At 45.9% G+C, this 24,954-nt stretch overlaps 1 protein-coding gene across 4 annotated transcripts in view; it reads left to right on the forward strand.

Moving 5' to 3' along the window:
• The first annotated feature begins 4,189 nt into the window (after positions 1–4,189).
• Positions 4,190–24,954, forward strand: part of ATF6 (activating transcription factor 6) — a 342,143-nt gene continuing 321,378 nt past the window's right edge. For 3 of the 4 annotated variants that reach the window (XM_074960822.1, XM_074960823.1, XM_074960825.1), the window contains exons 1-6: positions 4,190–4,322; positions 4,999–5,075; positions 17,751–17,838; positions 18,155–18,246; positions 22,323–22,434; positions 24,303–24,512. In XM_074960822.1, coding sequence (XP_074816923.1) covers positions 4,250–4,322; positions 4,999–5,075; positions 17,751–17,838; positions 18,155–18,246; positions 22,323–22,434; positions 24,303–24,512 — 652 coding nt within the window. In that variant the 5' untranslated portion in view covers positions 4,190–4,249. Of the gene's footprint in view, positions 4,323–4,708; positions 4,728–4,998; positions 5,076–17,750; positions 17,839–18,154; positions 18,247–22,322; positions 22,435–24,302; positions 24,513–24,954 lie in introns of those variants that run through there. The other variant, XM_074960826.1, reaches the window with a different exon arrangement.

The raw sequence follows: 24,954 nt of genomic DNA on the forward strand, positions 1-24,954 counted from the left end.
ATTTATCACATTCCTTTGTAATCTGTTGCAATGCTTAATTACCCTCAGTGTGAATTTAGCTGACTTCAATTTCATGGCACAAGGGACCATTAGAACATATTGCAAGCCATGTTAGACGGTTGAAATCTTTATTGATTATTTTACATATGCTACAGCTCATTTCCACATTAGTGCTGAAGCTCTTGAACTCTAGTGATGTATTTAGCAAATAATATTGTGCACTGAATCACAAAGCACCTACTTAGGGTGACCAGATGTCCCGATTTTATAGGGACAGTCCCGATATTTGGGGCTTTGTTTTATATGGGGGCCTATTAGTCCCCAACCCCCATCCCAATTTTTCACAGTTGCTATCCGGTCACCCTACACCTACTTCACTTTCCTTAACAAAACAAATAACCTTTATTAGACATAAAGAGAAAAGATTCCAAAGTGCATTAGCCATAACAACACCCCTAATTATTGCCAGTGTTATCTGTGATTATATGTTCGGCTGCATGTGTTCTCCCTGTGTGCTGCCCCAGCTGTACGCAGATAGCTGACACAGCAGACCTCGAGTGAACCGCCCAATGACCACAAGATCTGTTAATGTACGAAGGTGGCAGGCCAGGTTTATTGTTGACAAAGCACGGTAATAGCACCTGGCAGACTCTACGAGGATACTATGACATGTATGCCAGTGACAATGGACTAGCTCAGTGAATGGCAGAACTTTCCCATTCACCTCTTGGCTGGACAAAGATACTCTCTCTGAGATACATCTTTATACCCTGATATAAACAAGTTACTTTACCTGTGAAAAAAACACAGAAATTGGGCTTGTTTTTGTCTTAATTGGCTTGTGAGTTGCTTGATGGCTAGTTTTTGGCTTGTAGCTTGTTGCTTCTTTTTTTTTTTATCAGCTCCCATCAAGCAGGGGCAAGAGGGGGGGAAAGAGTCAAGGGTACACAGCAGGCCCACCACAGTCCCAGACTGCACACCAGGGGGATCTAGTCACATAGAGTGTTGGGGTTCTTAGGGATTGGCTTGTTTTGGCCTTGTTTTGAAATGGGATTAGCTTGATTTTTGGCTTATTGTGAAAGTCGGGGTGTTTATTTACTGTGTGAAAGTTGGCAACTGTGCCCTAGAGCCCAAGGCAGGTGCAGTATAAACTCAAGGGGCCTTGCCCTAATAGGATGTTTCCAAAAGTTAAATGATCTAGTCCAAGGTTGATGAACTGCAAAAAAGTGATAGAAAGTAATCCAGATTTTTCTACAATTGTTTCAATTTTTGTATTCAAGAGTTAGTAACAAAGTAAGAATATACGTTAAATTTTTAAACTTAACCAGTGTCTCTTAAGTGAATTGACACAAGATGGCAGAACATGTTAGCAATTCAGACCCATCTCGCAAAGCTCAGCCTTAAATATTACAGTACACAATGCAGCCATTACCAACCTGGGAAGACACCCTGTCCTCAGTACACCCCTGTGGGGCATGAAATGCAGCAGGGATGGATGGATGAAGAGCTCAGAGGAAGTGGGTCACTGATAGCTCTCAACATAACTGGGGAATCATCACTGGGAGCATGCAGTGTATACCTCCCACTAGGAAACAGTAACTAAGGTCTGTCTGCACTGCAATCAGAAGTGTGACTGGAGCATGCATAGATTGGGCTCCCGCCCAAGCCTGGAAGTCTACACAGCAATCAAATAATCCTGCAGCCTGAGCTCCAGGAGCCCAAGTTGACTGACATGGGCCAGGTGCAGGTATCTAGTTGCTGTGTAAACATTCCCATTGAGCTCAATCAATGCCAGCTGAGGTATGTCTGTCTACACATGTTGCAATCCCACCTCTAACTGATGTGTAGACATATTCTTTGTGTGGAACATTGCTGGTTTTGAACACAAGCCTGCAGCTACAGGAGCAGTGTGCTTCCTCTCTGGGGAGCAGCTCAGACAGCTGTGCTACCCCTGGTTACAGAAAGCAAGTGCAACTGTCACGAGGCCTAGAAAGCCCTAGACTAAATCATAATAATGGGGAAAAGGGAGCCTTGCCTTGAGCCTCTAGTTCAATAGGTGAGACTGAAGAGCCTGTGGTATGGAAGTCTGTGGATTACGACACAGAGTTTGGAACCTTTTAATACAATTCCATACCAACCCCATTTTTCCTATGATAGCTCCAGCCAAAAATATTTATATAAATGGTATTCTCTTATTGTTTAACAGCGCAATTAATTTTTTTATAGCTTGACAGTCCTAGTTAGTATTAGAGCTTGTAACTTTTTCCTTATTTGAGGAAGCATGACATGTAAGAGGCATAGACTTGACTTGGCAGTGGTGAGAGATACAGCAGTAGTGTTATGGTAGTAGTATGTTCCAGAGTGTGAATGCATTGAAAGTTGTGAATGTGCTCAAGCTTCTCCTGGTGGTGCTACTGCTGAGTGGAGACTCTTACAGTGGAGGGGGGCTACCAGGTGATCACCAATTGCTGGTGGGATTGTTAAGATTTTTAGTAGCAGACTGTCATAGGCATGAATTGCAGCATTTACTTGCACACCAGGATAATGAACCCAAACAAATATAGCATTTGATTGGTTAATTTCAGTTCTTGACGTTTGGAAATTCTTGTGTTTGCCAGTGTTCTAACACATATGTCCCTCAAGGAAAGCTGCTTCAGATTGCTTTTGGTCCGCTTGGTTGATCTGGCTGCTGTGGAATAGTGTTATCGGTGGTGATGTTGGATCTGTGCTGTAAGGTGTTACCTTGTTATCTGACCCTGCACAGGATTGTGCATGTAGGGGAGAATATTTGCCAATTGGTGTGAAGATGTTTAATTGCTAATTGGCCAAACAGTGAGGCCCAACACTCAACTTACTGGCATTTTCTTGCCTGCAAGTCAGGAATGAGGTGCTTTGTCAGAGTTGGAGGTCTGGGGGTTCAGGACTGGAATACAGGGAGCTGCTTCAAACCATGACTATACAGCCTGAGCTGCTATGAGGCTTAAGAGTCTCCCTGTGCCTGCCTCTGGTGAAATCATTATCTTTGCCCAGTGAAAAATGTAGTTGTGGTGCTGCAGGCAGAGAGGCCTCCTGTATCAAATGGGCACTGTCAAAGGGGGAGTGACCAAGGCAGGGAGCTGGGTTAGGGTTAGTGGAGGGAATGAATGATAGCTGGCTGAGTTCAGGGCTAAACTGCATTGCTGCCCCTCCCACTGCCTGCCACTTGGCCTGCAAAAGCAATGAAGAGTGTGACCCTCTGTTAACTGGCTAATTGGGGGGCAGATGGTATCTGGCATGCGGAACTGAGGCACTGAGAAATATTATCATAAATGCTCTTCCCCAGTATGAACCTGCAATGAGTGTGAGTATGATCAATTTTCTGTATCTAAGGGCAACAAAAATGATTAGAGGTATGGAAAAGCTTCAATATAAGGAGAGATTAAGAAGACTAGGACTTCTCAGCTTGGAAAAGAGATGACTAAGGAGGGAGATATAATCGAGGTCTTTAAATTCACGACTGGTGTGGAGAAAGTAAACAAGGAAATGTTATTCAAAAAAGAACTAGATAAGTTCATGGAGGATAGATCCATCAGTGGCTATTAGCCAGGATGGGCAGGGGTGGTGTCTCTAGCCTCTGTCTGCCAGAAGCTGGGAATGGGCAACAGGGGATGGATCACTCTATGGTTACCTGTTCTGTTCATTCCCTCTGGGGCACCTGCCACTGGCCACTGTCAGAAAATAGGATACTGGGCTAGATGGACCTTTGGTCTGACCCAGTAGGGCCATTTGTATGTTCTAAGATGAGTGGGTTTAATATTTATTCAATTTTCTTTATGTAGGAATTAGAAATTATTAGCTGACAGGAGCACTGTATCTAAGTTATCTGCAAAAAGATAAAAGTTTTTAGGTGCCCAAGTAGCCTTTGGAATCAGGATTAAAGTTGCCCCCCCTCCCCAAACCCTGAAATGGCACTCCTGCTGAACCCGGACCCCGTGCGAGCCCCCACCCCATTGGGCAGCTGAACCCGGACCCACGAGAGCCCCCGCCTCGTTGGGCACATGCAGCGTTGCCCGCCCTCGGGGTGTTTGTCCCCAGCCACCTGAGGCGCGCCGGGCTCTGAGCGCTCCTGCGGGTGACGCTGTCCGAGCCGGCCCAGAGACAAGGCGCTGGCCCCACGCCGCCGGGCCCCATGTCCTCTCCCGGCCACCGTAGCAGGGCGGCGCGTTGCGCTGAGCTGGGAGACGTATGTTTAGGGGGACCCGGAAGGGAGATGGCAGCCGGGGAGGTTGATCGGGGCGCCGCAGAGCCGGGGCTGCGGCCACCCGGGGTCGGACCCGACTGGGGTGAGCCGGGCCCGGAGGCGCGGAGTGTGCTCCTGAGCGGGTGGGGCGGGAGATGTGAGGGGCATTGGCGGGGAGGGGCAAAAGCCCAGCGGTGTCCCCGCGGCCGGGTCTCGCTGCTCCAGCCCAGGGGCGTGGGGCAGGCAGCGCGAACTCCTGGCGAGAGGCCTGGCTGGCTCTTGTTCCCGGCGCGGCCGCTGGGCCTCTCGGGCCAGTCTCCGAGCGTGGGTTAGCTGGGCGCTGACAGGGCCGCGTGGCTAGTCGTGCGGCCTGGGGTTGGGATCCGGGTGGATTGGTGTGGGCCTGTGGGGTGTTTTAGACATGTGGACTCCTTGTGAGATCCTATGAACTCCTGTCCCAGTCCTGCAAACACTCCTGCGTGTGATACTGGTGGAGCTGCCTGGGCGAGTAAGCTTACTCACTGACGTGTTTGCTGAAGTGGGGCCTTAATATCCACAGAGCCTGCATGAGTGAGGTTTACAACATGAACATCTGATCTGCCACTCTCCTGTGGCTGGTACAGTACTGTAGTACAAATACTGTCTTAGACTGGAATTTTCAGCTTAAAACTTTAGGATAACCTTGACTGCCATTGAATTTCCCCGTTCAGCTTCTTTGAAACTCCCATCTTTAACTTTTAGGATATGTTGATGTACAACTTCGTTTACTTTGCCTTTAGAGTCTGCCCTCTTTGATGAGCTCAGTGACTTGGTTGACACAGGTGAAGTACAGCTGGATGTGGATAATGAGATTTATGTGAGTAGTTTTTAGTATGTGTATTTGGTTGTCTAATAATTTGTTGCCTAAACAGACTCCTGCTCTGCTCCTGGGGCTAACAGCCCCTTTTAGGTACAGAACAGTACATTAAGTTTGCAAAGCGAAGCACTCAAAAGTTAGAAGATGCCAAAGTGAATGGCACCTGTGTCCCTTTGTGTGAATGTACTGCTATGCAGTTTTTAATTGCGTGGTAGACTATTCTTATTTTCACAGGTCTCTTGTTTCACTCAGTGTGCAGATTGGATGACAGAAAACAAAAGAAGCACTTGTTTAATGTTTATTTTTATCCTCAATATTCTGTGTGTATTATAATGTTAACATTCTTTTAACATCGTTTTTTGTATAGAATGTGCTAAGGTATCTTTTTAACAAGAAAAAAAAACATTATATGAAATGGAACAATTTGATAAACAGCAGTAGAAAATGGCGCATATATATAAAAATTGTTAAAATATTTATTTTAAAGGTCCAGTAGCAAGTATGGAGATACAGAATATATGGATAGTGGAAAATAATAGCACAAATTATATTTGATTTAATAAATCTTGGAATACTGGGGAAGTTCCAGATGACTGGAAGAAAGTTAGTGTTTCATTAATAGTCAAAATGTGTAAAGAAGATGGTAATTATATGCCTGCTAGCCTGACACTGATCCTGGACGAAGTTATGAAATGACGGATGCTTGACTTTTTGCCTACAGAACCTGAAGGATGGTAGTATAGTTCATGCCAGCCAGCATGGTTATATGGAAAATAATTCCTGTCAAATGAACTTGACACTATTTTCTGAGATTACAGGTCTGGTCAGCAAGGGTAACTGTGACCTAATATGATGTGACCTCTGTAAATCATTTGACTTAAGTACTTTGAAGAGGAAATTAGTATCATACAAGATCAATAAACCACATATTAAAAAGTGTCTAAATGAGATCTTAAAACATAATTGTTTAATAAGGAATCATCATCAAATGCATGTGTTTCTACAGAGTCCCACAGAGATTGGTTCCTGACACAATGCAATTTAATGTTTTATGTCAGTGACTTGGAAGATATTAAATCATTGCTGATAGTCTGAAGATTTTAAAGATAGGAAGGGTGGTTGGTAATGACACCAGGTCACTCATCCTGAGCCATCTGAATTACCCAGTAAGTCTTTAGTAGGATTCCCATCCTGTCTTAAAGAGACAGAGTTAGTTTCCACAAGTACATCAAGAGCAGCATTTTGCAAAAGTGGGGCCTGGATTGGGGTAGCCTCTGTCATCCCTCTCTCTGTCCGCAAGAGGTCAGTTGTATCACTGCTCCCCTCCTGGAGGTCAGTTACACAGTTCCCTCTTAAAACCGGAGCTGCAGGTTGGGTGCCTGGGAGCATAGATGCCAACCCAGCAAATCTGTCCTGGGCAAACCCTCCCCTGTAATCAATGAGGAGACATTCCTGTACTTCCCCAAATTCCTTCTCAGCTTCCTTCTCTGGGTGCCCTTCTTAGGCTTTGTCTATACTACCAAGTTTTGTTGACAGAAACTGCCTTTTGTCGACCAAATAGTGAATGCGTACACACTGTGATGTGACTTTTGTTGGAAAAAATGCCTAGTTTTGGCGACAAAATACAGCCACCCCAACGAGAGATGTACGTCTTTTCCCTCTAAATTTTTCTTGACAAAGTGCCAGTGCAGACACCACGCTTGATTTCATCACTTTAATTGGCTTCCAGGAGGTGTCTCACTATGCCCATCGTGACCGCTCTGGTCGGCAGTTTGAATTCCACTGCCCTGCAGCCACGTAAACAACCATCCGCCCTCCCCCTTAGAAGCCCCAGGAATTTTTGAAATTCAGTTTCCTGCTGGCTCGGCATGGAGAGGTCTCATCGCATTTTCCCAGGTGACCATGGTGGGTTATTGCACCAAACACTCTCTCACTTGGACCACTGTGGAGCTGTTGGATCTGATCAGTATATGTGGAGAGGAGGCTGTGCAGTCACTGCTTCGCTTGAGCCGTAGGAATTGGGATACCTACGGGCATATTTCTCAAGGCTTGTGCAAAAAGGGCTATGATCGGGACATGCTGCAGTGCAGAACGAAGATAGAGGAGTTGAGGTAGGTGTACCATAAGGCGAGGGAGGCAAACTGTCACTCTGGTGCTTCACCTAAGACCTGCCGGTTCTATAAGGAGCTGGACACCATCCTCAGTGACGACCCCACCTCCACCATCAAGAGCCCCCTGGGTACTTCGGCGGGTCTGGAGGCGACGGAAAGAGGGCCTGACCTGGAGGATGAAGATATTGATGAAGAGGTGGAGTTAGACGATGATGTGCAGCTCCCAGTGGGGTCGCCCGGTGGGGCAGGCAGCCAGGAACTGTTCTCCACTCCAGAGGTGTCTAGCCAGTCTCAGCAGTTGCTCTCTGGCGAGCAAGAAGCAGGAGAGGAGACGCCTGGTAAGTGGTTGTGGTTTGTGTAGTGCGGAGGTGGGTTCGGCGTATAGAAATGTGGAAGGCTGACTGTTTCTGTGAGCTGGACATTTCCCTGTGTAGCTAATTGGTACAGCGGAACAGGGTGTTGATGCATGCAAAGATCTCACGGGAATCCTCCAGAGAGATCTCCAGGAAAGTTTCCTAGAGGTACTCTGTAATCCTCTGCCAAAGATTCAGTGGCAGAGCAGCTTTGTTCCTTCCCACATTGTAGGAAACTTTCCCACACCATTTGGCAATCAGTTGTGCAGGGACCAAAGTGTCACATAGGTGAGCAGCATAGGGAGCAGGGTGGAAGCCACAAGCATGGAGCAGATGTTCCCTTGTTTCCCTGCTTACTCTTAGCAGTGAGATATCTGCCAGAATGACCCTCGCCTGTGGAAAAGTATGGGAGAATTTTAGAATTTTTTCTCTAGCATGCTGCACCACGAACCTTGCAGAGTGTGTGCTCTTTTCCCCATGTGAAGCACCCCCACCCACCAACACTCACCATGCTTTGGGTGTTTGAAGAGAGATATGTGCCTGCCAAGGGTCAGTGAGAAAGTGATTGTTATGTTTCAAAAGTTGTATTTAACTGAAATGTTTCAATGCTGTGAGTGAATTTAAAAATCCCGCATCTGTGCATTGTCCTTTGTGCTTTGAAGATGTGCTCTTCAGGAATACTCCACATGCCCCAGCCGAGTGTCTCCGCCAGATAAGAAAGCGCCCAAGATGCAGCAAAGAAGACATGTTCCAGGAGGTACCGCACTGCTCCTATGCAGAGAAAAGGCAACGCAAGGAGTTCTGGGAAGCCAAACGGCAGGACAGAAAAAAGAATCTGGAGTTTGTTAAGGGTGCAACTAAGCAGATGATTAAAGTAATGGAGGAGCAAATGCAGATGCTGAAGTCCTTAATAATGCTGCAGACTGAGCAGATCTATGCCTGCCCTCCCCTGCAGGACATTCAGAACTCTTTTCCATGACCCCCCCAAACTCCACCCACACATTCCTTTCCACTTTCTGGGACTTCGAGGTTTCCCCTTCGCTACGCCCCCTCGGACAACTTTCACAATGATAGCAGAACCTGTACACAGCTGTTAAAGTCTGCCCTTCCCTGGTTCCTCCTTTCCCACCAAGCATCTTTGTGTGTGTTGTTTCTTTTTGAAGGATAACTCATCTTTATTTGTTTTCTACAAATTGAGATTGCAGGCACTACCAATACATGCACAGGCATTTTAATCATTTGCTTACTGGAATATAAGGCTCCAAATGTCACCATTGCTTCCTAGGAAAGCTACATGTAATGTAACACTGAAGCACCAATCACAGAGATATACATTAATGGTTCTCATTTTCAAAGTGTTGCCTCAAAGCCTCCCTGATTCGAATTGTCTGCTCTGTGCTCCTCTGATACCTTGGTATTTGGCTACTCAAAATCAGTAGTCCACTTAGCTTCACAAAGGTGATGCAACATACAGCATGCACTATGACCATGGGAATATTATCCTCATTAAGGGCTAACCTGCCATAAAAGCATCCCCAGCGTGCCTTTAATATTCCAAAGGTACGTTCAGCTGTCACCCAGCACCTATTCAACCTCTTGTTGAACCACTCCTTACTGTTGTTAAGGTGTCCTGTGTAAGGTTTCATGAGCCATGGCTGTAAGGGGTATGCCAGGTCTCCCAGGATCGCTATGGGCATTTCAACAACCCCCACTGTAATCTGGTTTGGAAAGAAAGTCTCTGCTTGTAGCTTTCTGTACAGGCTGGTGTTCCTGAAGATGTGTGCATCATGCACGTTCTCAGACCACCCCGCGTTGATGTTTGTGAAATGCCCATGGTGATCCACAAGCGCCTGCAACACTGTGGAGAAGTACCCCTTCCTATTGACTTACTCTGTTGCAAGGTGGTCTGGTGACAAAATTGCTTCTCCACAGTTAGGGAAACCCATTTCTGTGAAGCTGTCCACTATTTCACGCACATTTCCCAGAGTCACGGTCCTTCGTAACAGGATGTGATTTATTGCCCTGCATACTTGCATTAACGTAGCCCCACCGGTCGACTTCCCGACTCCAAATTGATTAGTGACCAACCAGTAGCAGTCTGGAGTCACCAGCTTCCACACACAGATTGCCACATGTTTCTCTACCGATAGGGCCGCTCTCATTCTGGTGTTCTTGTGCCACAGTGCTGATGTGAACTCCACACACAGTTCCAGGAAGGTGACTTTCCACATGTGAAAGTTCTGGGTAGCCACTGCTCTTCATCCCACACCTGTATGACGATACGATCCCACCATTCAGTGCTTGTTTCCCGAGCTCAAAAGCGATGATCTACCCTATGCAGCTGTTCTGTGAATGCCAAAAGCAATCTAAACTTGCTCCTATCCATATCACGCAGCATGTCAGGCGCCTGTGAGTCTTCTTCATTTAGGAAGCTCACAATTAACTGCACTGCTGTCCGCAATGTCTTCATGACAGTTAACAGCATAGGAGAGCAGTGTGGGATCCATCCTTTCTCTCACAGGTGCACAGCAAAGAAGGGCTGTTGCAAAAATGCCATGAAAGAAAGCCAGAAGCCCATGGAGTGCTGGGACAGAAAGCAATGCATCATGGGACATTGGGCTCAGTCCCAAGATGCACCATGATCCGATCCGCCTTCCCTCAACACCTAATGACAGAAGGCGTCGAGCTGGACTGCATTGCTCACAATGTTGATGATAGTGCCCCCACTGTGGACATGCTCTGCCAACAGAGGGAGCGAGTGTGAACATGACATTCCGATTATTGTTATGTTGATTTTTGAGTGTCGACATCAGTTTTCTCGGCAAAACTTTGTTGTGTAGACAAGGCCTAAGACACACCTCTGTGCTCTCTAGAGTGGGATCTATCCCCTCTTCAGATGTGAAGGGCTCACAGCTAACAGTTAGAACAGTCCTTTCTCTGGCAAGCACTACATTCTCCTCCCTCTTTGAATTGGGTTTGCCTCCAGCTACAGAGTCCATGGAACTCTCACCCAGTGGTCTCTAGGATTCCATCACCCTTCTCTGGGCTTCCCTCTAGGACGCATCTTCCTATGCACCCGAGAGCGAAGTCTTCCCCTTGCCTAGCTGCATCCTGCTGGCAGCCAGCAACCTGGACAGTTTTCTCACTGACAGGCAATACGCTTCCCTCACATTGAGAGAAGGAGCGAATGTCATGAGTTTATGCTGTACAGTTCCCTGTACAGCTCAAGACCGTATAATTTTGGGTTTACACTCCGGGGGGGGGGGGGAGGAGGGTGTGGTGTGCCTGAGTAGCTGGCGCCTTCCAGTGCAGTAGCTGGTCAAAGCGTCTGTATGTATCTGCTGCTAGGTGTGTCCCTGCCTGTATGTGTGCTGGTGAAAGTGCAGGCTGGAGCCTGGAGAGAGCTTGGCAGCTTGTCACAGAAGTACAGTGTAAACAGGAGCCCAGGCTGGTGGGACAGGGGGGCTCAGTGGTACCCAAGTTCCAGATGGCATCCCAGGGGGAACCCATCACAGTGGTGCAGCGAGCAGGGTCATATGCACAGCTTGTTACTCTGAGTGAGATTGGCACTTGGTACACTGGTGGTGATTTTAAATGAGATTTAAGTGTCTTGGCTAGAGATCAGTCAAAGAGGTTACCAGTTTGTTATTTTCTCTTTCCTTATTTTGGGCAAGGGAAGTAAGGACAGGAAAGCAGGAAAATGAGTGAAAGTAAAACTAGTAAGAAGCCGGACCTATGCAGATTGCAGGCAGACAAGAAGGAGAAAGAACACAAAAGACATCTGGAATTAAAACAAATGGAGATTAATGCGCAAGAAGCTGAACACCAAAGAACCATAGAAGCAGACAATGCCAGGCAAGAAGCTGCACACTGAAGGGCTCTGGAACTGGAAGCCAAAGAAATGGAGATTCTTGTGATTGCAGAGCCATTGGCCATTATTTTTGACTACTCATGGCGATCGGGGAGAGGAAGCATCAATTGAATTGGATAGAGAAGCAGAACCAGAACCCCCACGCACCAATAAGCCCCACCTCTTCAAAATCCACAAATGGGAATGGTTGTGTCCTGCATGCAGCAAAACAGGGGACATGGTTGAATATTTCATCATCTTTGAGAAGCTGTGTGTACTCCATGAAATTTCTGAAGACCAAAAGATGCCCACTTTGGTTGCTAAGTTGTCTGGGAGAGCTCTGGATATATTCAATAAGATGCCAATTAGAGATGCCACTGGGCAGCAAGAGCTGGTCTAAACCACACCCACTCCTGGTAGCATACTGTTTTCCACTGCTGCAGAGAAATTAAAGAGACCCTCCCCCATTCCTTCAGCAGTTTCTGGGACTTTATCTTTCTTCTCTGGGGTTTCAGCACAGTATTCCTCCTTGCTGCAGACAGCCCGAGCTACATTGAAAAAGTCATTCCCCAGTAACAATTGTGATGGGTTAGTAGGTACTGCTGCCACAGTCAATTCAGCTTTCAAATCCTCAGTTTCTATGTGCACTTTAGCCAAAGGCACAAGGATTTTGTGACCTCCTAGCTTTGCCATCTGTCCTGGCAGTATGTCTTTCCTGAACAATGCTTCCCCTAACCACGGACATTTCTGCACCTATGTCCCTCCATCAAAGGTGTTCCTTGCCATTAATTTTGACAGCCTTTATGTGGTTACTGCCTGGCTGGGCAGAGGCCATTTTTACAAACCTTGTATGATAAGTGGCATTTGGGACAAGGACTAGAGGAATGGATTTCATAGAATATCAGGGTTGGAAGGGACCGCAGACTAAACAATCCCAGTTTCCTCAGCCTCTCCTCATGAGTCATGTGCTCCAGTCCCCTAATCATTTTTGTTGCCCTCCGCTGGACGCTTTCCATTTTTTTCACATCCTTCTTGTAGTGTGGGGCCCAAAACTGGACACAGTACTCCAGATGAGGCCTCACCAATGTCAAATAGAGGGGAACGGTCACATCCCTCAATCTGCTGACAGTGCCTCTACTTATACAGCCCAAAATGCCATTGACCTTCTTGGCAACAAGGGCACACTGTTGACTCATATCCAGCTTCTCTGTCCACTGTCACCCTTAGGTCCTTTTCTGCAGAACTGCTGCCTAGCCATTCAGTCCCTAGTCTGTAGCGGTGCATGGGATTCTTCCGTCCTAAGTGCAGGACTCTGCACTTGTTCTTGTTGAACCTCATCAGATTTCTTTTGGCCCAATCCTCTAATTTGTCTAGGTCCTTCTGTATCCTATCCCTACCCTCCAGTGTATCTACCTCTCCTCCCAGTTAGTGTCATCTGCAAACTCGCTGAGGGTGCAATCCACACCATCCTCCAGATCATTTATGAAGATATTGAACAAAACCAGCCCCAGGACCGGCCCTTGGGGCACTCCGCTTGATACCGGCTGCCAACTAGACATGGAACCATTGATTACTATCCGTTGAGCCTGACAATCTAGCTAGCTTTCTATCCACCTTATCGTCCATTCATCCAGCCCATACTTCTTTAACTTGCTGGCAAGAATACTGTGGGAGACAGTGTCAAAAGCTTTGCTAAAGTCAAGGAATAACACTCCCACTGCTTTCCCCTCATCCACAGAGCCAGTTATCTCTTCATAGAAGGCAATTAGATTAGTCAGGCATGACTTGCCCTTGGTGAATCCATGCTGACTGTTCCTGATCTCTTTCCTCTCCTCTAAGTGCTTCAGAATTGATTCCTTGAGGACCTGCTCCATGATTTTTCCAGGGACTGAGGTGAGGCTCTCTGTAGTTCCCCGGATCCTCCTTTTCCCCCTTTTTAAAGATGGGCACTACATTAGCCTTTTTCCAGTCGTCTGGGACCTCCCCCGATCGCCATGAGTTTTCAAAAATAATGGCCAATGGCTCTGCAATCACATCCACCAACTCCATTAGCACTCGCGGATGCAGCGCATCCGGCCCCATGGACTTGTGCTCGTCCAGCTTTTCTGAATAGTCCCGAAACACTTCTTTCTCCACAGAGGGCTGGACACCTCCTCCCCATGCTGGGCTGCCCAGTGCAGTAGTCTGGGAGCTGACCTTGTTCGTGAAGACAGAGGCAAAAAAAGCATTGAGTCCATTAGCTTTTTCCACATCCTCTGTCACTAGGTTGCCTCCCTCATTCAGTAAGGGGCCCACACTTTCCTTGACTTTCTTCTTGTTGCTAACATACCTGTAGAAACCCTTCTTGTTACTCTTAACATCTCTTGCTAGCTGCAACTCCAAGAGTGATTTGGCCTTCCTGATTTCACTCCTGCATGCCTGAGCAATATTTTTATACTCCTCCCTGGTCATTTGTCCAGTCTTCCACTTCTTATAAGCTTCTGTTTTGTGTTTAAGATCAGCAAAGATTTCACTGTTAAGCCAAGCTGGTCACCTGCCATATTTACTATTCTTTCTACATATTGGGATGGTTTGTCCCTGTAACCTCAATAAGGATTCTTTAAAATACAGCCAGCTCTCCTGGACTCCTATCCCCTTCATGTTATTCTCCCAGAGGATCCTGCCCATCAGTTCCCTGAGGGAGTCAAAGTCTGCTTTTCTGAAGTCCAGGGTCCGTATTCTGCTGCTCTCCTTTCTTCCTTGTGTCAGGATGCTGAACTCGACCATCTCATGGTCACTGCCTCCCAGGTTCCCATCCACTTTAGCTTCCCCTACTAATTCTTCCCGGTTTGTGAGCAGCAGGTCAAGAAGAGCTCTGGGGAGGTGAGTGTCCAGCCACCCATCCACCCTCCTTCTTCCCAGGGGTAATCTTCCCCCCAGGTTTTAACCTCTCTGCCTGTGATTTATTTCTAATAGACGCCTGTGTCTGCTCAAATTCATCAGCCAGAGTAGCAAGTTCATCAACAATTTTCATCCTTTTTATCCTATAAACACTGTTTTACATCATCACTTCATATACTCAGGAAATGTTCCTGAGCAAGAAGATCACACATTTCTTCAGAGCTTATCTTTTCCCCTTGTCATTAGATATTTGGCTACATGTCTGTGTTCTCTCTGCGTGCTGTACTGACTCTGGCCAGATAGCCCATACATCAGGCTCCGATCGAACTGCCCAATAAATCCAGACTCAGTTCGTAGCAAAGGCACTTGGTCAGGTTTATTGTCAATGAAGCACGGTCCTACTGCCCCGGCTCAATGGTTACAGGTACACTAACACATGTATGTCCGTTGCAATCGACTAGCTCAGTTAGTGGTAGGACTTTCCACTATCCCCTAGGCCAGACAGAGACACTCCCTCTGAGATACATCCTTATACACAGATACAAACAAGTTATGCGTTATCCCTGAAGTATCTAGGTGCCACCCTCTGATGTATTTGTGTGCCACCCATTACCTTGTACATGTTGGTTCGATTAAAACATCTTTATCCATCATGCTGTCATCCTGACTTCATCTTTAGGATGGGTCAGTGTGTCCCTGTTATCTTTGGGGAATATGTTTGGTAGCGAGGTGTTCTGGTACCACCTTAAACCCTAAAATGTTTTTGTGTATATATTCTTTTACCTAGCACTACTTAGGAATGTGTGTTTCTGCAATATCAGCCCTGTTTTTGCCAGATTCTGTGAGCAGGCCCTGCCTCTTGCTCACAACTTAACTTTGCTTTATATCAGCAAAGTTTTGACTACTTTAGCTCAGGCTTCAGGCCTCGTACCAAGCCTCTGATACATGGGCTTATGTTTCAGGCCCTCTTCCTACTACATCCTTACCCACTTATCCATCAAATCTTTCATCTGGTTTACATATGCCACATTACTCATCCCAGCCCCCCGTTAAGGCTTCTAAATTTTATTCTATATGTTTCGGGTATAATCTGAAACTGTTTTAAAACCATATCTTCGAATTTACTATAATCTGAAGCATCTCTAATTGGCATCTTATTGAATATATCCAGAGCTCTCCCAGACAACTTTGCAACCAAAGTGGGCATCTTTTGGTCTTCAGAAATTTCATGGAGTACACACAGCTTCTCAAAGGTGATGAAATATTCAACAATGTCCCCTGTTTTGCTGCATGCAGGACACAACCATTCCCATTTGTGGATTTTGAAGAGGTGGGGCTTATTGGTGCGTGGGGGTTCTGGTTCTGCTTTTCTATCAAATTCAATTGATGCTTCCTCTCCCCGATCGCCATGAGTTGTGAAAAATAATGGCCAATGGCTCTGCAATCACAAGAATCTCCATTTCTTTGGCTTCCAGTTCCAGAGCCCTTCAGTGTGCAGCTTCTTGCCTGGCATTGTCTGCTTCTGTGGTTCTTTGGTGTTCAGCTTCTTGCGCATTAATCTCCATTTGTTTTAATTCCAGATGTCTTTTGTGTTCTTTCTCCTTCTTGTCTGCCTGCAATTTGCATAGGTCCGGCTTCTTACTAGTTTTACTTTCACTCATTTTCCTGCTTTCCTGTCCTTACTTCCCTTGCCCAAAATAAGGAAAGAGAAAATAACAAACTGGTAACCTCTTTGACTGATCTCTAGCCAAGACACTTAAATCTCATTTAAAATCACCACCAGTGTACCAAGTGCCAATCTCACTCAGAGTAACAAGCTGTGCATATGACCCTGCTCGCTGCACCACTGTGATGGGTTCCCCCTGGGATGCCATCTGGAACTTGGGTACCACTGAGCCCCCCTGTCCCACCAGCCTGGGCTCCTGTTTACACTGTACTTCTGTGACAAGCTGCCAAGCTCTCTCCAGGCTCCAGCCTGCACTTTCACCAGCACACATACAGGTAGGGGGACACACCCAGCAGCAGATACATACAGACGCTTTGACCAGCTACTGCATTGGAAGGCGCCAGCTACTCAGGCACCCCTCCCTCCCCCGGAGTGTAAACCCAAAATTATACGGTCTTGCGCTGTACAGGGAAGTATACAGCATAAACTCATGACATTCGCTCCTTCTCTCAATGTGGAGAGGAATATACAACAGCTTTCTGCCTCGAGTTATGACTCCCACACACGGGAAAAACAAGTTTATTAACTACAAAAGATAGATTTTAAGTGATTGTAAGGGATAGCAAACATATCAAAGCAGATTACCTAGCAAATAAACAGGAAACGCAAACTAAATATACTACATAGATCAGCTATCAATAGAAAATTCTCACCCAAAGTGATGATACAAGCTGGCTGCAGATTCTTAAGGGGCAAGCTGTACTTGCTTACAGCTTAGAATCCCCAGGTGTTCCATTCACAGGATAAAAATCCCTTTAGCCTGGGTTCAGCACTTCCCGCAGTTCAGTCTTTGTTCCTCAGGTGTTTTCAGGAGTCTCTTTGGGTGGGGAGTCAGTGAAGAACCAAGATGATGTCACTCCCCTGCCTTATATAGCTTTTGCATATGGCAGGAACCCTTTGTTTCAAAGCTTGGTTCCCATGCCAGTGAGTTGAAAAATACTTATATCCCAAGATGGAGTCCAGCACCAGGTGACCTGGTCACATGATCCTGTAGTATCACAGCAGCCATTTGTAGGAGGCTGTTTGTAGCATCCTCAGGAAGGCCCCCATGTGGGAAATAAGCTTCTTTTAAGGCCTGTTGTTTTTCTAATGGCCCTTCCCCACCCATCTACTCAGAATGAAAGCATCTTGTTTAGTTAAATGTGCCAGCAGAAACTTTTCAACAAAAGACGCTCACAATGTATTGCACAGCCTCAGAGCAGCTGAACTGAATTAATCTTCCTTTGTTTGGAAGGGAAGATGGACACTCTTTCTTAGAATTGAAGAGATCAATTTACTGTAAAGATGAAATAAAATGCAACCCCTCCATAGTGACAGCTTACAAAAAATAATTAAAAAGGAGTTATTTGTTACATGTTTGTACAGCACTGAATGCAGTGCCTAGGCCCTCGAGACACTACTGCAATACAAATAATTACTAATAAGGCATTACTGGAGTACAAATAATTGTAGTAATGATCATTACTCTCACTTCCCTATACTCAGGTCAGGTTTTAGGTTTGAACTAAAGCCACAAATAACTCCCTAGCTCAAGTCTGTTTAGTTGGAAACCCTGTCTTGTGAAATCTAACTGAGAGCTCTCTTCTTTCAAAGCTTCTCATGTACATTTGTGGCCTTGCCATGCCACCTGAAACATGCAAATTGAGGTGACTAAATCCTTTTGCCTCCTTAAGAGCTGTAGTGCTTGGTGGCTGCAATATTTAGTACTTTCTGTTTTGCATCTCTAACTTATTTTTGCTGAATTATCATCTACAGGAAAACAGTCTTTATAACCTCGACTTTGATTTGGACTTGATGTCTTGGGATTCAGGCCCTTGGGATGTGACAAGCCATACTTATATAGGTAATTACATGCCAAATGTTTCAGCTATGATTATCTTAGAAGAGTGACTACTAGGGATATTGACTTCAGTGGTACTGCTTGCTGGAGTAGGCTTTTTTGTGTGCTTCATTGATTTTCCTGGGGTGGGACATGGCTACTGTTTTGGTCTCCCCTACAAGTCTCAGATTGATTAGTTGCTGTAGTCTTACTACATTCACTTGTGTGGTTTACTCCAGAAGTTAATGTTTGGAATACAACAGCATGTTTCTTGCATGAGCTAAACTCCCACTGTTAGAAGATTTTACAGTGTGAAAGCCTACTTACCACTCTCTCGCAGATGAAAATTTGAAGGAAGACCCTCAGTCGCCAGCTACTTCAATTTGTTCTGTCCCTTCACCATTATCAGACTCTTCAGTGCAGCATGTTCCTGTAAGTAGTAAAGTCCTGGTGCCTCACGTGTGTGCAGTTATGTTGCATGAACTGACTTATGGTTCATATAGAAAATACAAATGAAAGGAGCAATCTCATCTTAAATTCTGTTCAATTTCACAGTATAAATGAAAGAGAAAATTTGTTATACCTAAATCTGAAACACTGACTTTTCTTCTGACATTCTCCTGTATAAAGTGTTTTCTTTCCTTGCCACTGTGGGTGACCCAAATAAACAGGGGCATATATGTACACAGCATGGGGTGTGGAAGCATGTACAAGTGTCCTATTGTTGCGCACATTCTAGGGCATCCACCTTTATCCAGTTCCTAGGGCTCAAGGGGTAACCCAGTTGATTTAGGCACCCCCACCCTTTCCCAGTTCCTAAGGCTCTGGGCGAAAGGCACATACTCTTACCCAGTTTCTAGGGCTCCGGGCCATCCTTACCCAATTCGTAGGGCTCAAGGCATAATCTTCTGCAGGTTTGCAGGACCTTTTACCAGTGAAAGGGCCTTACACGGTAATATCCTTATCCTCTATTTATTAACAATTACCAAGCAGAATACACTCACTAAGTATACAATGCTATGCTCACTGATCCTGATCATGCAGGTGAACTTTCCCTGTTGGCCAGGCAAGGTAGGTCTCGTCTGGGTTGTGGTTGCTGCACGTCACAGTCGTGCAGAGGATTCTTAGCAGCTCTGATCTTAGGCTTTGTCTTAGAGGTGAGTTCTTCTTCTTCCAGGTCTTTCCTTATTCTTATTCTTCTCCCAGCTGGACTCCTTCTTGGACCTGAATTTACAGTGAAACTTGAGTCCTGCTTAACTATACCGTTACCAATCATTTTACTAAAATATTACAAAATAACTCTTTGACCAATCCTAACATATTGTGAAACAATTCTTTAACCAATCATACCCCAGCACCTTAGCTGATATAAATCTTACAAAATTAGTTATGCAAGAGACAGAAACAATCAAAGAACCAGATGGAGACCATACACATAAACAATAGAGAAGTAGGGATCATAAAGACAAAACAGTAGAAATACAGATTTTACAATCACAACTGTTGATAAGTGATTCCTTGTCAGACAGAATGCCATCAAGCAAAGTTTTCTTTAAACATCTCAAGAGATACCTTGCTTATGTGGTGATTCTGGGTACTATTGGGAGGGGTGCCTTCTTAACAGTCCGATATTACATTGTTTTGATATCATTTAGAAGAAACGTGAGGATGTCACTTTCTGTTTCTTGGCTCATTGCTGCTGCTCTCCTAATATGACTGCAGCAAAAGGCCTCAGATCTTACACTATGCTGTGCACGTGTACAGCTGCCTGTCTTGAAATCGACAGCACTCACTATAGGCCTGCCCCTCCAACAGCTGCTGCCTCCTTTCTCCCCAGTCCTACAGATGGAAGGACAGGTGCTCTCGTTTCTAAACAGCATTTAGTACCACTTTATTTAAGTGCAACACAAAAAGGACTGAACACCATCACCACTGAGGTCAGTGTGCAGACTTTCCGGGCCCCAAGAGTGTTCTCTGTGCCTGATAATCTGGGTCTATCCAGTAGCATCATGCTAATGTGGATAGTTACTGAAGGACATTGTTTTTTGTTTGTTTGTTTTTTAAATCATTCAAACTCATGCCCTGCGTGTCCTTGCAACAACTATAATTTATTTTAAAATTAAAAAATCCATATAAATATCACAGCAGACTGTTTTTCCCTCTGTGTACAAACATCCTGAGTCCACATAAAACTTCCCAGCCCATAAATCACCTTCTGGGCATTTGGGAAGGAGAGAGATGAGCCTTCACATTAAAGGCAAGGTTAAATCCAGGGCCTGGCAGACTGAAGGGAATTGAGAGACCTTTATGGAGTACTCCTGCCAACTGCTTCCTTTCACTTAATGATGGAGCTGCAGCTTGGGTGGCTCTGCTGATTGCAACTGTACCAGCATGACATGAGGAGAAGGGCAGTCTCTCAAGTAATTAGGCCTCAAATCATTTAGGGTTTTCAAGATTACAAGCAACTGTCTGAACTCCATCCAGGAACTTGCAGGCAGTCAGTGCAACACAGGGGTAATGTAGTGGATAAAGTGGTCTTTGAGGTAGCTAGGTCCTAATCCTTTAAACAAGTGTGTACCATAAGGCCAGGACGATGAGCTATGCTCTGAAGTGTTTGGGCGCCTGTGGCATCTGAAGAGCATCAGTGTGAATTATTTGCTTTGCTGCCAATGAGTAAGGCTGCGAATATGCCATGGAAGTCACAGATTCTGTGACCTCCATGACTTCTGCAGTGGCCGGTGTGGCTGACCCTGGGCCGCCCCCCAAGGCCAGCCGCACTGTCTGCTTCTGGGGCAGCCCTGGGCCAACCCCCTGCTTGGTCCCCCCGAGCTACAGTAGCTGTGGTCCTGGGCCATCCCCCCCCCCCCCCCAGCTGTAGTAGCATCACCCCAGAGGCCCCCCTTCAGAGCAGCGGTGCCTCCGGAGCCCCCCAGAACACCTAAGATTTAGTCCGGGGTATTTATAGTAGAAGTCATGGACAGGTCAGGAGCTGCGAATTTTTGTTTACTGTCTGTGACCTATCCATGACTTCTACTAAAAATACCCATGACTAAATCGTAGCCTTACCAATGAGGCATGCTGGCTGCATGCTGTGCCAGTATGTGCCTCATTTGAGAGGTTGTGTTCAGCCCCAGAGGATGTTAGGAGCATAGTGTTTTGTTTGGTCTTTTTTTAAAGCAGCTATGCATTATGATTTGGTTTCTTCGGTAGTGAGAAACAGCTTTTCAGATCAACTTAGTTCAGGCCCAGCTTGAATGACTCTTTGTTTCAATTATCAGTTGAATATTATTCGTCATCTATAGGGAGACTAAATGCTGTCTTAACAAGGAGAGGGACTCACTGATCTTTTGATCTCTAGATTCTATCATTCTGACTCCTGTGTTCTGCTCTCTCTACATGGGAGCTCTGTACTTTGGAGTGCTGTATTGGGCCTGCCCCCATTGAAGTCACAGGGGCCCACAGGGAAATCTGTACTTGGGAGTACTACATATGGTCTAGTGGCCTTGGACTGGGACTCAGGAGACCTGGATTCTGTTCCTGGTCACTGAGATGCTGGGTGACTTGGGCAAGTCTCTTCACCGCTCTCTATTTCATCCATCATCTGTCTTAGCCTTCAGAATCCACAGGAATATCTCGTGTATATATAGAACCCCTAGCACAGGGATGGGCAAACTATCATCCGCGGGCCACATCCGGCCTGCGGGACCGTCCTGCCCAGCCCCTGAGCTCCCGGCTGGGGAGGCTAGCCCCCGGCCCTTCCCCCGCTGTCCCCCCTCCCTCACAGCAACGCTCACCTCCCAGGCTTTCAGATAAGCCTGTCCTGCCGCTCTGAGCGGCATGGTAAGGGTAAGGGGTGTGGTGGGATAAGGGGCAGGGGGCAGTCAGGGGACAGGGGGCAGTTTGATGGGGCGGAGGTTTGGGGGTTGGAGGCGGTCAGGAGACAGGGAACAGTGGGGGTTGGATAGGGGGTGGGGTCCTGGGGGGTCGGGGGGACAGGGAGCAGGAGGGGTTTGATATGGGGGTGGGGTCCAGGGGAGGTTGGATAGGGGGTGGGGTCCCGGGGGGAAGTTAGGGATGGGGGTACCGGGAGGCAGTCAGGGAGCGGGGGGGCTGGATAGCGGTGGGGTCCCGGGGGGGTAGTTAGGGGCGGAGGGGGGCAGTCAGGGGGTGGGAAGTGGGAGGGGGCGGATAGGGGGCAGGGGCCAGGCTGTTTGGGGAGGCACAGCCTTCCCTACCCGGCCCTCCATACCGTTTCGCAACCCCGATGTGGCCCTCGGGCCAAAAAGTTTGCCCACCCCTGCCCGAGCATAATGGGGCTAGATCTTGATTGGGGCCTTTGCACACTACTGGAGTACAAATAATTAATAGAGGAACAGTGGAATACTAGGTTTGTGGTCAGTAGCACAGATCTGAAAGTAGAATCCGGACAGCATCTGAATGCTTTTATAAGCACATTCTTGTGTTCTGAGAAGGATTTGTCATTTGTTTTATATACTCTTTGTCAATAGGAAGACTTGGACTTCAGCACCAGCTCTCAGATGTTTCCTCTCTCTCTGTACAGCAAGAGATCTGGAAGTCAGAAAGATAAAAAGCCTACTTCCAGTGCTGCACATCAGGCTGGTAAGAGTGATCTGCTTACTTTGACCATACAGTTGGCACATATATCATTGCCTGTTGTATTAATTTAGATGGAATATATGAGGTAAAGGTGTTAACATAACCAAGTCACTGTCCCATATTAAACAGTGTTAAACAAGGTTCAGGGTTCAGAGTAATTCTGGATAGTTTTCTGAAGACATCTGATCAGTGTTCCACAACCATAAAAAAAAAGCGAACAATGTTAGGAACCGTTAGGAAAGGGATAGATAATAAGACAGAAAATATCGTAATACGCTATATAAATCCTTGTTACATCCACACCTTGAATACTGCATGCAGTTCTGGTCACCCCATCTCAAGAAGGATATATGTGAATTCAAAAAAGTACAGAGGAAGGCAGCAAAAATGAATAGGAGTATGGAACAGCATCCATCTGAGGAGAGACTAAAAAGAGTGGGACTGTTCAGCTTAGAAAAGAGATGTCCGAGGGTCTATAAAATCATGAATGGTGTGGTGAAAGTGAGTAAGGAAGTGCTATTTATCCCTTCACATAACACAAGAACCAGGGGATACCTGATGAAATAAATAGGAAGCAGGTTTAAAACATAGTGAACTACTTCTTCACACAAGCACAGTCAACCTGTGGAACTAGTTGCCAGGGGATGTTGTGAAGGCCAAAAGTATGGGTTCAAAAAAGAATGAGAGAAGTTCATGGAGGATACATCCATTAGTGGCTATTACCCAAGATGATCAGGGACATGTTCTGGGTGTCCCTAAATCTTTGACTGCCAGATGCTGGAACTGGACGGCAGGGGATGGATCACTTAATAAATTGTGTTCTGTTTGCTCCCTCTGAAGCATCTGGCACTGTCCATTGTCAGAAGACAGGCTATTGGACTAGATAGACTATTGTTCTGTCCCAGTGTGGCCATGCTTATGTATACAGAGAGCTCAGCATGCTTAGTAGTGTGGCAAACATACCATTTAAAGTCCTTTTGACCTTTAATTAAAGATAAAGAAAAGAAGAAAAATCAATTAAAGCGTTTGAAATGTAAAAGTATTAAGTAAGGCTTTTGTTTTAGTATCTCTTGCTCCTTTTCCCTTTGGCTGGAGAGAGCTTTAGAAGGAAAAAAATCCCTTGTTGGACAGTCTCTTACACGGGATCAAAGTAGGAACTGTCCTTTTGGGGAAAAGAGATGTTAGTTGAGATTGGCTAGAGCTGTTGTTACAGTCTGATCCTGTTTCATCTTAGGTGGTGGTTGGGATTAAGCTGGAGCTGATAGAGGAGGTGATGTCATCTGGGTCCCCCTCTCTGGCCTGGTCTGGTCAGGACATCTCTCAGGATTAGGATTAAGTCCTGGGATCCCAGGAGATGGTGAGGCTGGCAGCCATGATGATGCAGCTCGTGCAAGTAGCCGATTTTTCTCCCTAAAAGTCTCTCTTTTTAGGGACCACAAAAGGGAATTATCAGTGGAACAGTCCATCCTCTCATTGGTGGACAAACTAATTAGGCCTATTATCCAACACACCAATTTTGTTTTTTTAATTTCCAGTCCCACATTTGTTGTGTACCAAACATGATATTAACACAGTCCTTGAGTTCATTTTATGAACTTTCACATATTCTTTACAGTTGAGCTCACAATTAGGGTAAATTTGCAGGCCCAATTATCATATGCTTTGTATAAGAAAATGTTGACTGAAAGGTGTCAGCAGTCCAGTTCTAGCAGGCAGCCCTTTTATTTCTGATAGATTAATCCATTTGTGTATAAGAGGCATCTTTTAATAAATAGATGGACAAAGAAAGACTTCAGTAACCCTCACACAGTGCTGTATAGAATTTTTATTTTTAGATCTCGTGGTTCAACTGAGATTTTTTCTTTCCCCAGCGAACAGCTCTGTGAAGACACCAAAAAGATCTAGTCAGACAACTTCCAAACCGTCAATTCAACCCAAGCCTCTCTTGCTGCCTGCAGTACCTGAAGTTCAGGCCAGCCTTGGCATTCAGGCTAAAGCCATCATTATTCGGGCTCTTCCAACGCTTTTGCCACTGACAAAGCAGCAGCCAGTTGTTAGTATCCAGCCGGCCCCTCCTAAAGGTACGTGACTAGTTGTGGTTGAGCAGGGCTTGAGATGGATTCTTTTTTTCTTTCAAGGTACACAGGAAAATGCCATATTCTGAGGCAAGTAAAGCGAGTGAAGTTTGCTTTGACATCTGAAACAGAGGACCCAGAAGGGGGGGGGGGGGGAGGGTAAGAGCGTTACTGACATGCAAAGATATAAACAGGTTTCAGAGTAGCAGCAGTGTTAGTCTGTATTCGCAAAAAGAAAAGGAGTGCTTGTGGCACCTTAGAGACTAACCAATTTATTTGAGCATAAGCTTTTGTGAGCTACAGCTCACTTCATCAGATGCATTCAGCCACGAAAGCTTATGCTCAAATAAATTTGTTAGTCTCTAAGGTGCCACAAGTACTCCTTTTCTTTTTGCAAAGATATAAATACTCTCCAAAATGCTATCAAGACTACCACATACTGACAAAG

Source organism: Natator depressus, chromosome 8 (genome assembly GCF_965152275.1).
Source record: "Natator depressus isolate rNatDep1 chromosome 8, rNatDep2.hap1, whole genome shotgun sequence".
Classification (NCBI taxonomy): Eukaryota; Metazoa; Chordata; order Testudines; family Cheloniidae; genus Natator; species Natator depressus.